The 17,322-nt window shown below is 42.7% G+C and overlaps 1 protein-coding gene across 1 annotated transcript in view; it reads left to right on the top strand.

Moving 5' to 3' along the window:
* The window catches only part of SHPRH (SNF2 histone linker PHD RING helicase), a 1,609,144-nt gene that overhangs the window by 253,832 nt on the left and 1,337,990 nt on the right, over positions 1-17,322 (top strand). The window contains exon 7 of the mRNA XM_044068807.1: positions 14,800-14,905. Within this exon, the coding sequence (XP_043924742.1) occupies positions 14,800-14,905 (106 nt within the window). The remainder of the gene's footprint in view (positions 1-14,799; positions 14,906-17,322) is intronic.

Genomic DNA, 17,322 nt, shown 5'->3' with positions numbered 1-17,322 from the left:
GGATGCTTTCTAAATAGCATGAAACGTGTTCTGTCAGGACCACTGGAATCGCTACTTAACCATAGGCTCCAAACAGACTTTGTGTCTCAGAAATGGAGAACAGCAACCATCATCACTCTGCACAAAGGTGGGACATCTGCAGTCCCCTAAGTATCATTAGTCTTGTATGCAAAGCTATAGAAGGAAATGGATCATTTATAATATAGGAAACCTCCAGACACCGGACATAACGCAGTTTGATTTTGTCAAGGGCAGGTCATGCCTACTCAACCTAGTGGACTTCTTTGAGAAGGTCACCAAAGCAGTGGATGAGGGATAAATGGTTCACACTGCCTACCTTGACCCGGCCAAGTCATTTGACACAATACCCCTGTCTGGCATTATTGACAAACTTAGTATAAACCCTTTTGTCATCCAGTAGATAAGTAGTTGTCTCACAAACAGAATCCAGGAAGTTGGAATTGAGGAGTCCAGTTCTACAAAGAGGCAGGTCACAATCAGAGATCCTCAGGAAGAGGTCCTGGGACTTCTCCTTTTTGGCATCTACTTCTCCGAAGTTAAGGCCAACATGAAGGGCCTCTGGCTGACCAAATTTGCAGACATTTGCAAATTAGGAGCAGTCATACAGTCCCCCACCGATACAAATGTTCTCCAGGAAGGGCTGACACAAGCAAATAACTAGTGTCAGAGCCATGGACTAAAAATAAATGCCAAGGAATGTATAATGGCATCCTTTGGAAAGTAATCTACCCTTGGTAACTGTCATATTGACAACTCATCCCCCTAAGAGCTGACCCAGTAGTCAGGAAGTTGGGGACACACATAGACAGTAATCTAACCTTTGACCATCACATGTCTCCAGTAGTGAGGAAATCATTGTGTTGTGCAACTTATAAACAAAGGTATAGTATCTAGGTCCAAGGAAGTCATTGTTCCAGTGTATCCCACATTCATCAGACATGTCATTGAGTACAGTGCCCCCTTTGGAAGGCACTTAACCAGGCGCATCCAACAAATTGGAGTATCCACAGAGATACTTCACTAAAAGAATACAGGATGTAAGAAACTTCCTGTGCAGACCACCTCAAACCCTACCCCTGTATTCTGTTTCCTACAGGTTGTTGAGGTGAGATATCTGCCTGTCATACAAAGCGTTTTTGGACCCCACCCTGAAGGACCTCCTGCATATCCAGAAAACAAACAGCACCAGAATTACTCATTCTAAGGACCTAAACATTGCCTGTGATGTTAACAGGACCTTCTGGAGAGACAGGTATGTATCCCTTAGACTACCCCTTCTCTGGAGCAAGCTCCTCATCCATGTGAAGCAGAGTTCCTCTCTAACACAATTCAAGTGTAACTTGGACAGTTGGATGGGGAACAGGAATTAATTCCTTGTTTGGTACTTGTGTCTCTAATGGACACAGGCAGCCTGTAAATGGCTCATCTCCCAAGTCCCAGCTTACACTTATCAAAGGCACCAGAAGCTGTCAAAGATTTGGGATGAATGGCTAGGCTTAAAAAGGTGCCAGTGTTTGCTGAGTTCATATGTATTACTAGACTATTTCAAATGGGATTGTTCCCAGGTCTCTGACATCCAAAGAGGTATTATAAACTCTTACAAATGCAATTTCCTAGGCCTTCAGCTGTGCCTCCAGTCTTGGAAGCTCTGCTTGACACCATCTTGTTTGCCGCAGATTCCCTACCTCCAGCCCCTAAGAAGTCTGATAGGTTTTATAAGTTTCTAGAGGCCCAAAAATTCTTATATAAAAATCCTTCCTCAGACCCTGCAGTAGTTGCTGTGGCTACATGTAAATCCTCCAGACTCCTGTCCTCCAGGCTTTTGTCTTCAGATAAGGACAGTCTGGCTATGGACAGTTATGGGAAAAAGGTGTATACTTGTGACACCTTAGTCTTAGGGTCATCAATTACAAAACACACATGGCTACGTACGTCTTGACCCTTCATTCCCAAATGGGGCACATTCTTGCTCACACCTGGCTCTGAAGCCAAGTCTACAACAATTTCTCTCCTAGGTTCTGCCTCTTCAAGGGCAGCTGCATCAGGTTCTGTGGTTTGGAGATAGTATTGGCTGTACCTGCCAACTTTTCCTGATGATATCAAAGCCAAGTTGCTGGATTCTCCCCTGGATACTCGTACTCTTTTTGGTTCTGCAGCTGCTGAGCTTTTCAGTGCCTTTCAGGATAAGGAAAAAAGCATGCAAGATCTGAAACAACTCTTTCTTTGTCCTGTCCCAAAGTTTCAAAGAAATTACCCTTCTAAGACTTCCTTTGCTTTCAAGAAAGCAAGGCAGCCTTCTAGAGGTAAAAGGACTCCTGGGAGAATCTTTCCTGACAGGTTCTTCCAGGGGGCTAATACTCAGAAACCCTCTTTTTTTCTGACAAATCAGCTTCTATTTGATGATCAGCCTATCTTCCCTCGACCAGACTCCTCTGTCCCTCAGGTTGACCCTGCTCTATCTGGTCTGGCAACAAATCACTCCAGACTCTTGGGTTCTGTCCATCATCCAGAAAGGTTATTTTATGTTTTGGAAGTGCTTTCCTCAACCCCCTTCTTGCCAGCTTCCTCATTTTCCCTTTGTTATTCAGGACCTGTTGGATCAGGGAACCATTCAGACTGCCACCCCACCCCCAGCAATGAACAGGTTTATGTTTTAGAATGTTTCTAGTTTCCAGGAAGGAGGGGTCTCTGAGGCCAATTCTGGATCTCTCCTTCCTCAGCATCTTCCTTCAGAATGTTGTTCCTTCAAATTTTATTTCCCCTCCTACTTCCCTGGACTTTTCTGATGTCCTTGGAACTGAAGGATGCTTACCTTCACATCCCTGTTCGCCTTCTTTCCGGGAAGTTTTTACTTTTCTCTGTTTCTTCTTCACGTTATCTGTTTTCTGCTTTATCATTTGGCCTGTTTAGTGCTCCAGGGGTCTTAGCTAAAGGTCTGGCCCCTGTGGTAGCCTTTTGCAGTCTTCACAGAGTTCAGATATTCCCTTATTTAGGGTCTATATTAGAACACCGAAGTCTGTTCTAATATCGACCCCTATTCAGTGAATGCTTAAAATATCGAACATGCAGAACAGCAAATTTTTTCCCAGGGAAAGAATTTGCTGTTCCGAAACACATACACACAACACAAGCACACCAAAAAAACAGCAATCCACACACATACACTTAAAATCCTACATCTAACCCTACAATAAACTGTACATACACTACTATCTATCCACTTACCTTAACCCAAACCCTAACCCTAAGGTCCGTCACTATCGCACACTCACCTCACCTGCGCCCTAACCCTAACTCACCTACCCCACCCTAATGTCCGTCGCAATCGCACACCTATCTGACCCAGGCCCTAACCCGCTCCCTAACCCTCACGTCCACACAATCGCACACTTACCTGAACCCGACCCGTAAATTTCCACCACAGTGCTGAAAATAGCGAAGTGACAGAAACGGCCAACCGAATTCTTTCCCTAGGAAAAAATTTGGTGTTCTGCAGCTTCGTTATTTTCAACGTTCACTGAATAGGGGTCGATATTAGAACATTCGATGTTTCAAGACTTCGATGTTCTAATATAGACCCCTTATTTCGGTGACCTCTTAATTCAAGCACTCTTCTCTGCAGCTTCTACTTCAGGATCTTCAGTTTACCGTGCTCCTCCTTTGATGTTTGATCAGTGATGAGCCCGTCACAGGAACAAGTGTTTCTGGGTTTCAGGATGCAGACCATTTCCATGGTGGCTTCTCTTCTGCCACCAAAAAGTCCCATCTTTGCCTGCTTATTTTCACTCGCTTCTCCCTCTTCCTTTTCTTTTTGCAAGGGAATTTCTATGAGCTTTGGGGTTCATGGCATCCACTTTACCTATGATCCCTTTTGCCAGACTTCATGCAAGAAATTTTCAAAGGTATCTCAAGATTTTCTTGCTTCAACATTGCCATGATTGGACTTTCCTGTTCCACTTTTGGCCTGTTTCAAGAAAGAGCTCCACTGGTGAATTCACCAAATTTCTCTGAACCCAAGTCAGCTCTGCCATGCTCCACTCCTGCAGAAGAACTGTACACTGATGCTTCACACTAAGGCTAGGAAGCATCCATCAACAATTTCAGGGTACAAATGCCTCTGGCCCCCCCAGCATTTGGCAAGAGATGAGAGCTTTAATTCTGACCCTTCAAACCTCTCACTGAACTCCTGTGCCCTTCTGGGTTCTCACAGACAATGCTACCACAATGTGGTACATCAACAAACAAGAAGGCACAAAGTGTTACCTCCTTTGCCATTTGGCCCTTCAAGCTTGAGAAATAGTACCATCAGTTAATTCTTCAGGTGGTTTACATTCTGCCAGAGCACATCGTGGTTGTAGACACCTTGAGCAGGTCCAGGGAAAACTCACACAAATGGATACTTCAGAGAGGGCCTTTCCTGGACATTGTACATCGGTGGGGTACTCCTCAAACTGATCTTTTTGTCTCCCCTCTGAATAGACAGCTCCCTCAGTTCTATTCCAGAGTACTAAGCTGTCTGACTTGGAAAGTGGACACCGTGTCTTTTTCTTAGAGAGGGATGTTTCTTTATGCCCCCCCATCTTCCTCTGCTTCCAAAAGTCCTACACAAGATCATGTAGGACAAACCCAAAATCTTGTATGACTCCCTTTTGGCCCAGACAGAACTGGTTCTCCCTTCTATTTTACCTGGCCAGGGCAGCCATTGCAAGTTACCTCACAGGATGGAGTTGCTCACACAAGACAATAGGGTCTTTCATTCATCCTCACTTGTCCACCCTTCGGTTGACACTTTGGGTGATAAAGAGTTTTGATTCCCTTTCGACACCCTTTTTTCTGAGGTCATGCTCCGGGTTTTATAGGAGATGGGAAGAGATTTTCTATTTGGTGTCGCAAACATGACCTAGATCCTTTTTCTGTGGGTATTCCTACAGTTCTTTCTTTGTGTGAGTTGCTGAATTCTGGCCTGGCATATTCTTCATTTAATGCTCATTTGTCAGCCATTTCTGCATGTCTGCCTCTCACTCTGTCTTTGGCTTCTAACTTCAAGGTTAAACATTTTATAAAATGCGTCCTCCACATTAGGCATCCAAGAAAACCTATTCCTGCTTCTTTGAATCCAAATCTTATTCTTGAAAAATTAATTCTATCTCCTTCTGAACCTGCTGTTTCCTCTTCCTTACAACACTGTACTTGGAAGACTGTTTTGTTTGTAGCTCTTACCTCTGCCAAAAGGGTCTCTGAACTTCAGGCATTTATGGCAGTTCCCCTTTTTTACATGTGTCACAAAAATAGATATCCTTTCATACTAACCCTTCTTTTATGTAATTTCTAAAGTTAGGGCAGGTGCTACCAGGGCCATCTTACATGGACTTTTGGAGCGTTCATCTTTACCTTCTTCCTTGTACTCTCCTGTCTGTTAAGAATACTGGAGGTATAAGGAAGGACATAGTACAGCTGTGTAAGAGCATTCCATAACAGTAGATGTCTTGCTTCTCACTGTTACAGTATTCTGTCCCTCCCTCCTTCTCCATGTTATCTTTATTTACTCTTTCTGGCCGATGGGTACCCTTTTCTTCCATTCCTGGATGGGGCAATTCACTTCTGAGGAGTAGGAGCACATAAGTCACGTATGTACTTCACAGCAGACATAGGATATATGCCTGATGTATGGCACCTGGAAGGTATAAAGGCTTTGGTGTACTGGCTGGTTTTTGGCTGTCCTTGGCAGAGTGTCCTATCAGTACTTAATACTGCAGCAATGAGAAGTAGGACATCTACTGTTACGTTAAGATCTTACACAATGTACTTTCTCAGTTAGAGCCTTGAATTATATGGCGTATATGGTAAGGTTTCAAACGGATATTGCATAGAAGACACCAGATGCTTTAGAACAGCTGCCAGTGGGTGGCCTACATTTTCTTTCAAAACATCTGTATTAAATTTACACATATGACAAAGGCAATCTTACATTTATATAAATGAAAAACATACAAAACTATATCACTTTAGTTACAGTTTACATCACAGACACCATTGAAATAACTGCAGTTGTAAACATTATGCATACTTTATAAGCCATTCAGTCATTGCCAGTTAAGCATTATGTAGCTCATTCAAATCCTGCCTCTTAAACCTTGTTTCTGCTCTGCATATATTGTTCCCACAATTTCCATTTTTTCCTATGTAGTTTGCTTCTTCCCTTTTGTAAAGATCCCAGTTACAGTTGTTTTACCCCTGTTACTGTATTCACTACTTCTATGGCAGCCACCATAATTAGCCTCCGCAAGGCTTTACAATGTGTAGGCAATTCCGATTTTGTAGCATAACTCAAGAAAAACATCTCCCCAGTCAGTCCAATCTGCTCACCCAGCATTTCCAACAGAGCGGTCTGCAGGGAATCCCAAATGTATGCCAGCTCATCACACTTCCAAAAAATATGTTCCCAGCTACCTCTTTCTTGCCCATCACACCTCCAACATTTGCTGTCCACATGAGAAAGAATTCTTTGGAGTCTACTTGGGGTATAAAAATAAGTGGGTGGCCTACATTCTCATCTAGAAATTCAGCTGGCTAATACGGGTGCAATTTCTTCCCTGTCCTTGCATCTAATACACAGTGCAATAAATAGAGCAGCCAGGGCAGCAGGATCAGGCCTAGTGATGAGGATATAGGCCTGGTTACACCTGGCAGATTTCCCAGACCATTTCATGGTGTTTTTTTTTTTTTTTTTTTTTTTGGTTAATGCCCCCTTTGACGTCTGTACCCTTTGGCCAGAAAGTCAGAGAGACTCTCTTCTTGTGAGTAAGAGAGCAAGATGCTCAGTAAGGTTGGGTTTAAGTTTGCCACTCCTCAGAAAGATGTTAGTGTAACCAGAAAAGGTCTAAGAACTTGTGATTTTTACAAATCCCAACAGCTTCAGCAAGGACAGCAGCCAGACAGAGGTTTCTGGGGCAGAGGGGAGTTTCAGTCCAGTTGCCTCCCCAGGGGTAGCAACCAGGGGGTAGGGGATCCTTTTGAGGATTTTGCTGCTATGATCCCTGATGGGTAGCCTGACTGTTCCCTTCTGTATGCAGTCACGGGGCATCTTTCCTCGCACATTCTGGTGTGGATGGCCATCATGTCAGACTCATGGGTAAGGAGAATTATATCCAGAGGCTACTTCATTCCTTTTTCCACAGCACCCTGCCCAAACCTCTCATTCCCCATCAGTTTCACCCAGACAGAGTGAAGCACCTTAAAGGAGGTGCAAGCCCTCCTCAGCAAGAATGCAATTCAGGGGCCCCCCCTGGAAAAGAGAGGATCCAGATTTTGCTTCAGGTTCATTTTAGTGCACAAAAAGACCCAGGACCTCAGGCTGATACTATGTCTCAGTCAGCTCAACAAGCATGTAAAGGAGTCCTTCTGCATGGTCACAGTGCAATCAACTCTACCAAAACTACATGAATGTGTGGATCTTCAGGATGTCTATCTTATAAATATAGATTCTGCATCCAGGAGATAACTTTGGTTCCAAGTAGGAGCCATGTGCTTCAGTTTTACACCCCTCCATTTGGCTTCACCACAGCCCCTGGGATGTTCGCCAAATGCATGGCACTGATAGCATCTCACACGTGACTCCAAGGAGTAGAGATTTTTCCATATGTGTATGATTGGCTCCTGGATGCCACCTGATTGGAATGCTTCGTTGAAGCAAGACACAGTACCTTCTCCACAGCAGCCTACCTTTTGGAAAAGCTATTAACTTAGCCAAATGTAGCCTAGGGCCATCCTAAAATCTGGTATTCATAGCCTTTTGGATGAACATGCTGAGTCAGCTGACATGTTTACCTCTAGAGAGTCTCAGCCATAGCAGTATGTCTACTGTCCCAGGACAGGTCATTTGCACTGAGTATCCTAAAGGTGTTGGATATAATAGCATCATAGCAGGCTCTATATGAAGATGCTGCAGTGGGCATCTCAGACCCAGTGGGATCAAGCTTGCCAGCCAATGCATCACACAGTCAGATTGTTGAACAGTCAGGGAAAGTCTATAATGGTGGACCAATCCTCAGTATTTGACAACTGGATCTCCATTTACCAAGGCAATCATAACCATGGATATATCTTCCCTTTGGGGATGGGGGGGTGGCATTTCATGGACAAGGCAGTGCAAGGTGCATGGACTGCAGAAGAGGCTTTCTTTACAAACAATTGTTCTTGGGATGAGAGCAGTTCTGCTAGCATTGCAGGCATTTCAGGGTGTACTCCATTGCAGTGCATTTGCCATACATTTCAACAATATGGCAGTAGTGTGGTACATCAATAAGCAATAGGGAACCCATTCTTATCCTCTGTACAGAGAAGCAGTGAGAGTGTGGGAGTCGCCATTGAATTTGCAATGCTTCTAATAACAGTGCACATACTATGGACCTCCATCATGATTGCAGACAAATTCTCCTTCCCCAAGAACGGTCTCTCAATGCCATAATGAGCAGTATCTCAAGAAATGGGTACACCCCTGTCTGCAATCCTTTGGCTTCAGTACACCTTCTTTTTTCAGCATAACTCATTCAGAACAGCAGTCACCAAGAGATATATCGACAGTTGCCCAACCCCCCCCCCCCACACACACACACACACTTCACTGATTGTAAAACACCTGCAAAAATCCAAAGAGTTCAAGACAAAGCTCATTTTCATAGTACTGACTTCAAAAGACATGGTTCCCCTCACTGTGGCCTCATCTAAGGAAGAGACCTCCATCTCTTCTACAGAGCCCCGCTGTATGGTCTTACCAAGATTTTCAATCCTTCACTCTAGCCACTTGGTTTCTCCAGTTCTCAATTTGACCAGGAACCTTCAGTTCCCTTTGGAGTTGGTGGACCTTATTAAAGAGTTTCAAAACAATTCCACCAAAAAGATTTAGAAGGGTAAATGACAAACATTTCCCTTTGTGAGCCCAGGACAGAAACTTCTCCCCAGTGTTTGCACCATTAGTAAAGGTTTCATTCTTCCTGAGTGAGTTAAACAACAAAGGGGCTAGGTTCTCTTCTATCAAAGCTCACTTGGCAGCTATCTTGTCCTTTCATAAAGGATATTCAAATTATTTGTTAAAGGTATTTTCCATTCAAGGTCTCCCTTAAGTAGACCAGCAGTAGATTGGGGCCTAAATTTTGTATTCGAATCTTTGGTAAGACATCCTTTTGAACCAATCAGCTCAAAGTTCTCTAATAAACGGGAGTATCTCTTGTATCATCTGGATGTTCACAGACAGCTATCATTTTACTTGAATCATACTAAAATGTTTATGAAAGACGAACAGCATTTTGTTAGTTTTTCTTCAGTTAAACTGGGTCACAAGATTCGAAGATTACCATAACAATGTGAATTACAGACTACATCTCATTCTGTTGTGACGAGGCAGACGATGAGTTGCCTGTTCCTCCAAAGGCACATTCTGTCAGGGCTTAAGCCATGTTGATGTCCTTTCTCAGAAACCTTCCACTGCAGATTACAGCAATGTCTACTTGGTCTTCCTTGGCTATCTTTGCTATGCATTACAGCCTTGACTGTACCTCTAGAGCAAGGGACTCCTTTGGAACAACCATCTTGAAAGGCTTACTGGGATAGGCCACCCGCTTTAGCTAGGGAATCTGTCTTGCTGACTCAATGTTCAGACAAGTCCTGAGAAGTACATAATTGATGTAATTACTGGAACATTAAATTCTCTTCAATATCACTGTTGCATTATTCTTAACAAAAGGGATTTCCTGCCAAGGGTAGCCCAATGTCTGGGCAGCATACCAAAGCCTTAGGAATTTATAGAAGCCATACATCACACCTATGCTCCCTGCTCAAGGCATAGGGCATAATGGTGACATGCAGATGTACATACCTCAGAACTTTTTTGCCACCATTTGGAGTACCATCATTGATTGTCGGTCTGAACACTCCTCTTTCTGTGCTGGATACTGAGATGTGTTTCAGATAAGTGCCTCATTGGGTTTCTTCTTATCTATTTTTACTTTTATTTTTTCTGAGTTTATATGACATCCAGAAAGGGAAATGTCAGTTTGGGAGGCAAATTCCCCAAAAAGATTATCACAAGCAGTGTCTTCTGTTTGGGTGCTTCTCATGACCATACGCAGTATTCTGTCTGTTAAGCATTTGTCCCTAAGACCTTACATAGTTGTCCATCCTCCTTATCGATTTACTTGGGGCACCAATGTCTTAAATTGTTGATGCAAGGTGCTATGGCATAATCTTCCTATCCCGAAGGTCAGCTACCTGCCAAGAAAAGGCCAAAAAACTGAGGTCTGATTCGGTTGCTGTCCGGCCTCCCCCAGACTTCTCCCCCGAGGCTGATGAAAGCCCAGAGGATCACCCATTTATTGTCTCAGATTCCTCTGCCATGATCCTATCAGAGGCTGACATGGATCTGACTTCTCTTGTGTCATCTGAGGCTCTGCAGTCGTTCACTCTAGATGTTGAGGGGTAACCCTGGCTGATTATTTCTGTGGGATCAAGGGGGATACAGCAAACCGCTCTTCGGGAGGAAATTCCCACTACGTTGGTTGAGTTTAGGCAAGGCTTGAACCACCTAGGATTTTAGGGTGGACGTTCCCGAGAAAAAAAAAACACAATACGAAGTATGTTTTGCCTGTGCTAGAGATCCCCAGTGTGAATGGCAGGATTTTACCCAGTGGCTGTTTAATGCCTTAATGGTCTTAAAGCCTCCACAAGGAGTTTCTGTGCCTGTTCCTCCTTGGTCTTCTACTTCCCTTAAGAGGCCCAAAGAGCAGGAATTGTCTGACGAGGATTTGGATTGTGGGGAAGAGTCTTTGACGTATTCCTTTCAGACCCCTTCTCCCTTAGATTTTGGATCTGAGGAGGAGGGTTCTATCAGTTGGAGGAACTCCCCTTTGGGGACACTATTTCTTGTATGATGGAATTTTTTCAAATGGGATTGTTCTCAAATCTCTGGTATTCAAAACTGGTATTACAAACTTCTCCAAATGGAGTCTTCTAAGCCCTCTGCTGTACCTCCAGTCTTGGCTGCCCTTCTAGATCCCATTTCAGCAGCCTCTGTGGCCTCTGATTCTCAACCTCCAGCCCGTAAGAAACCTGATAGAATTTACAAGGTGCCTGATGACTGTAAGTTCTTGTGCGTCTAATCCTTCTGTAGTGCCATCTCTTCTGACAAACCTTCTAAACTTTTGCCATCTACTAAACTGCTTCCTTCAGCAAGGACAGTAGGGAAGTTGGAACATTTAGGCAAAAAGGTATATGCTGCTGCCACCCTGCCTTTTTGGGCTATTTATTACCAGATGTGTATGACCAGGTATGTTTTAGCCCTTCTGTCTCATGCTTCTTAGGTAATTTCTGACCTCCCTGATTCAGAAGGGAATGTCTCGGCCTTTTCTCCTGTGGGTCCTACCTCTCAGGTGGCTTGCCCCTCTATTAAATGTAGTTATGGTGCAGCTGATGCCTCCTGTAGGGCTACTACTTTTGGTTCTGTTTTGATACTTTATTTTGACTTTATCTCCTGTCCTTATTTGATGATATTAATGCTAAATTGTTGGAGGCTCCCCTTGATAAGAACCTTTTAGGTTTTTCGCTGCTGAACGTTTTAAGCCCCTCTAGGATAAAGGTAAGGTCTTGCAGGAATTGAAGCATGTTTGTCTCTGCTCTCCCTAAGTTCCAGAGGAATTATCCATCCAAATCTGCTTTTGTACACAGAGTCTTGTCCTCCTCCTAAAGGTAAGAAAGGTTTAGGCATGTACCTGCTGTTAAGTCTACTCAGACTCCTACTTCTCAGAAGCCTCCTGTTCAAGACAAGCCAGGTTCTTACAGTTTGCTTCCCCTTTCCATGAGTCATGTTCCCCTTTCCCTTTGTCTTTCCCTGTCCCTTCCCAGTTGGTTAAGGGTTACTCAAGACTCTTGTGTTCTGTCCATCATCCGCTGGGGATACGATGTGAAAATCCCCACCTCTTTTTCATAGACATCCCTTAACCTTCTCAGGAACAGCTTCCTTTCTTTCCAGACCTGCTTCAAGGCCTTTTGGCCCAGGGCACCATTCAAGTCATGTCCTCTGCTCAGGAAGGGAAGGATGTTTCTGGTTCCCAAGAAGGATGGCACCTGATGGCCCATTTTGGATCTTTCTTTTTCCAGGGTCTCTCAAAATCTTCAGACAGTACCACAGTGATGTGGTATATCAACAAACGTGTGTGTGTGGGGGGACATGCTTAGGGTTCTGCAGGAGGCCAGGAAACCCACTACCAGGAAATTATATTTTCCAAATGGAAGAGATTTTCTGTCTGGTGCCTTTCTCATAAACAAGATCCATTTTCTGGGGGGATCCCTCTGGTTCTCTTTTATCTGTTGTGACTTGCTCCATGCTGGGTTAACATATTCTTCAGTTAAAGCTCACCTTTCAGCTATTTCTGCTCATCTGCTATTGACTCCTCCTCTTGCCTCTAGGTTTAAGGTCAAATAATTTCTTAAAGGTGTCCTTCATATCAGGCCCCCAGGAAGCCTATTCCACCTTCCTGGGACCTTAATTTTGTACTTGAAAAATTGACTCGGGCTCCTTTTGAATCTGCAGTTTCAGCTTCCTTGCAACATTGTACTTGGAAGTGTGTTCTTTTGACCCTTACTTCAGCTAAGAGAGTACCTGAATTCAAGGCTCTTATGGCTGTTCCCCCTTTCTTAGTGTTTCATAAGGACAGGATGTCTCTTTGCACTAATCCTTCTTTTATACCCAAGGTGGTTAATGAGTTGTCTCTTAATCGGTCTATTAATTTGCCTTCCGTTTTTCCTTCACCACAGTCTGCTAGTGAGAAGGTTCTTCGCACTTTGGAATTGCATAGACAGCTCAGATATTGTTTGGCTAAGACTAAGGCCATTCACAAATCTGAGCAACATTTTGTTTCTTTTCATCCTAGATCTCTAGGTTTGCCTTTTTCTAATCAAATAATAACCTTCTGAATCACCAAGGCCATTTCTTTTTGCTATTCCTTTTGTGGAAGATGTCTTTCTACCTCTGTAAAGGCTCATTCTACTAGAGTTGTTGTTTCTTCTGCTGCTTTTTTCACAGGATTGGATACCAGTTCCATCCTTGAAGCTGCTACTTGGACTTCTGTCCATACCTTCACTAAACATTACAAATTGTATGTTATTTCCAGAGAAAGAGTTGTCTTTGCCAGAGTTGTCCTGCATGGGTTTCTAGGGGGCTCCTCTATGCTTTCCTCCTCCTAAATTTCCTCTTGAGCTTTTGTACTCTCCCTTTTGTTAGGAATATTGTAACAGTGATATGGAAAAACATAGTACAGCTGTGTAAAATCTTACCATAACAGTAGATGTCCTTCTCTTCACTGTTGCACTGTTCACTCCCTCCCCCTGCCCCTTCTGCTCTGCCCTATTCCTTCTGTCTTGCTGGACTGGAATTCTTTGACTTTTTCTCCTTCTGGATGCATATGCTCTTCCTAGATCTTAACAATATTGTTCCTCCTGGGGCTTTTTACTTCTGAGGTATGTAAGTCCATATATCACCTTTATGCCCTATGCCTTGAGCAGGGAGCATATGTGTGATGTACATCATCTGTAAACTCCTAAGGCTTTAGTATACTGGCCAGACGTTGGACTGTCCTTGGCAAGGAATCCATTTTGTTAGAAATACAGCAACAGTAAGGAGAAATCTGCTGTTATGGTAAGATTTTACACAACTGTACAGACACTTGAGCAATCCACCCACCACTGCCCTCCCAATTGTCCTTTTCTAAGAGATCTTTTGGAATCGCTTGGAGGGTATACAGTGTTTCAACCTTTTCCCTGGAGCTAGTAGTCTGTAATGGAGGCATACCCAAACTGGAAGATTCACCAACAGGTAGAGGTTAAGGGTAGGAAGGAGCTTGACATTAAGGAGTCTGTTGCCAACACTAGAGAGTGCCAAAGGCACCAGTCTTTCTGTTCCAGCATCCAGAGATAAGAGAATCTCATGTACTGGTAAGTGCATACCTTCTCCTTTAGCTTTCCACAAGAACATGTTGCTACAGTAGTCTTCTGTTTGCTTGGGCAAAAAAAAGAAAATAGAGACAGGTGTGCACTGTCTTTTACACCTAGGCTACACTCTGACCGTGGTGCAGCTGTAACCACAGGTCCTTAGAGGTGATTATCTGAAAAGATCTAACCAGAAGACTGACCTCTGCTTTGGCCAATACCATTTATATAGTGATTCCTGTAACAATGATTGTACTGTTCAAACATTATGTGGTGTGATGAGCTCCCGCACTCACAAGTATTGTTTCTGAGTTGAGAGTTATCTTTTCCCTTCGTGTTTGTGCACAGGCTGTATTCAGCCAAGTGTGTGTGTGTCTGAATTTTGTCTGAAAAAATACTGTGTCGTCATTTTTTTGACATTGGGATTCTTTTGCCACTCATATTTAAAGCTGTGTTCTGTTAGATTTTGAGAGATGAAATCTGCCGTCAGTAGACATCTGGTAGCATTGCAGGCAGTGACGTTTGTGTCTCCTGACTTTACTTCATTGTTCTTTTTTCTCCTTGCAGGACTTGTAATCTGCTGTTTTTATTAAAGCCCATGCATTTCATGTTCCATACTTTGCAGCTGCGTCTTCCCATGCTCTGCATTGCTTGCCAGGCTGCCTGTTGCTGGAATATTTTTAGCCTTTTTGCATTTGTCCCACTTATAACATTTTAAGCACGCAGCAGAGTTGTGTTTCTGAAATCACTACTCACCAGTAATTTGTTTGTGTGCTGATGTTAATTTGTTTTCTTTGCCAGGGTCTGTCAGTTAACTACTTCATCCCAGCCCCACCAACAGAAAAGGAAAAGAAGGTCAAAGAGAAGCAAGCTTGCCTTCAGCCAAAAGAAAAAGTAAACCATCCAAGTAAGTTTAGCTAGGCTTATTGTTTTGTAGCGAAGTTACAAAGGGTAATAGCCAGTAAGATGTTTTGCTTTCGCATAGCATAGACATCAGTGTTCTTGTTTATAAAAGAGAAACAGAGGCAAACAGAATTTGTCAAATATGTGTTCTGCATACATTAACTTAAAAATGTTTTGCATTTTTTGTTTGAATTCAATGTCATAGGTAAAATATATTAAAATGATGACTAAAATGTCAGCATGTAAATAAAAACTGATCTTTTTAATCTGCTTAGCTGCTAAAAGATGTAAGCATCCATGAACTAATTGTTGTATTTATCTGTTATGCATACATTAAACTAAGCATGTAATCTAGCAGTCATGTGAGTAAAATGCATTAAAAATCATGAAAAAATTGCCATTATATGATATTTTGAATAAATATACACACACAGACTTGATATCTTCAACAAAACAGATGGAGACATCCATCTGCTAACTTCTGTATTAATAAAAAAGTATCCCACTGATGGTCAGTGGGGCCAGTATTCATAGCAGGCAGTGCTGCAACACAATTCAGCCTGTATCCATGAGCTGAGTTGCACTGCAGTGCCAGTTACTGATTCACAGTCATCCAGATTCTCAAAGGGTAATATTTCAGTTCCTTGGAATTTGCATGAATATGAATTCCTCCAGCATGCACTTGGAACAGCTACTCAGGAGAAATACCTACCACCTGCAGTACTAGGTAGTGCAGGCAGCACTTACCTCCCCCCCCCCCCAAACACACACACACACTAACAACATACACACACCAGGTACATACAGCACTGACCCCCAACACACACACTCTAACAACATACACACACCAAGTACGTATGTGCAAAAACACATTCACTCACATTGTTGCTTACACTAACCATTTATACATGAACTCACTCAAATGCTGTCCTGATGCTCTCACACATACAGTGACACAGTGGCATGCACAAGCATACTTTCATACACTCCCATTCACATTCATCCCTAAATACTTAGACTGTCTGTGGAAGGTGAAGCAGTTCCTTTTCTCCCAGTACTGTTCCATGTGTGTAGTAGGAAATTTGCACATACTTATTTCTCCGGATTACTACAGAGCTTAGCACTTGCATTGCTCTGTCTTTTGTGAATCCCATACTTCACAAGTCCACTAACTGGGCAGTGTAATGGAATACACAGTGGCAGACCAAGCAAGCACCGTAAAGTCCAAAGGAACTTGGTAAAATCCTTATTATACACGAAAAAATGTATTAAATAAAAGTTGTTAGAACTGAAGTTGAAATTCACTTTCTCAGATAAGACCACAACTGAAGTCGGACATGAAACCTTAACGCAATTTATTATTAAAAAAGCAAGCGTTTTCGCTGTGGTCAAAGCCACAGCTTCATCAGAGGCAAAAGTAAAACAAAGCACCAAAGTCAGGTTTTTATAAGGCACACCCTCGCCTTAATTACCAACATAATCACAATGAGGGCGTATCAGCAGCAATTCCTACAAAATACTGAGTTTTAAAATGCTGTTTAGGAGCCTTCAAAAAGATATAAGTTTACTAGGCTTAATAACAGTTAAAAACCATAAAAGCATAAATACATCTATAAACTTGTATGTGTACATACACCATAAAAATATATAGAGTATGTGGAATATAAAAATTAAGTAAAAAATTCCTGGAAAAATCTATGTTAAGGAGTATGTAAAAAGATTCCTAAACAAGACTGTATTAAAAAGCCTTCTATAAAATAGGTCATAAGTATTATTCCTAGTTAGTATAGGACTTGAAAATAGGACAAAGTGTATGAAACTGCAGTCCTAACAGCCCGATTAGTCCACGGTTATTTGCGTCTAATAACGCAACAGGAGGTGAAGGTAATGATCTTGCCAGCCTTATACAAGCCCTAAACAAAAGAATGGATTATTTTGTCAGCAAACTTGACGCTTTGGATCAACGTGTCAATTTAACTTCACCACAAGCTGTCGGATTTCTTAATTCACACCCAGCCTTACCTGTTTGGGCATTACAAGGAGGAGCTTCGGGAACTCCCACTGGTACTAATTCTTTGTCCAACCTGGGTTCTCTACCCCCAGGTCAACCTGTTCGCAATGAGGACACTATTGAATCATCGCAGGGTGCTTACAATGTAAGGGGCACCGCAACTGGATGTTTTTCACCATCAGGGAATGGCGTCTCTTTACCAATGCCACCAGGGCTTATTGATGTTCCGAATTTTGGGATATGGATCCAAAATACAGACAATTTGAGGCTCGGTTTGCCTCAGGAACAACCGGCTATGGGGCTATCTACCTCTATGGTAAGTGAAAGCATAATAACAGACAGTCTAAAAGACTTTGACAATAAATTATTTAAGCTGAAAAAGCTACAATTAGAGGTAGTTTACTTTCAAC

The sequence above is a fragment of the Protopterus annectens genome, chromosome 1.part0 (assembly GCF_019279795.1).
Source record: "Protopterus annectens isolate FY-2018-M chromosome 1.part0, PAN1.0, whole genome shotgun sequence".
Lineage (NCBI taxonomy): Eukaryota > Metazoa > Chordata > Ceratodontiformes > Protopteridae > Protopterus > Protopterus annectens.
This window is presented reverse-complemented; position numbering and strand designations above follow the sequence as displayed.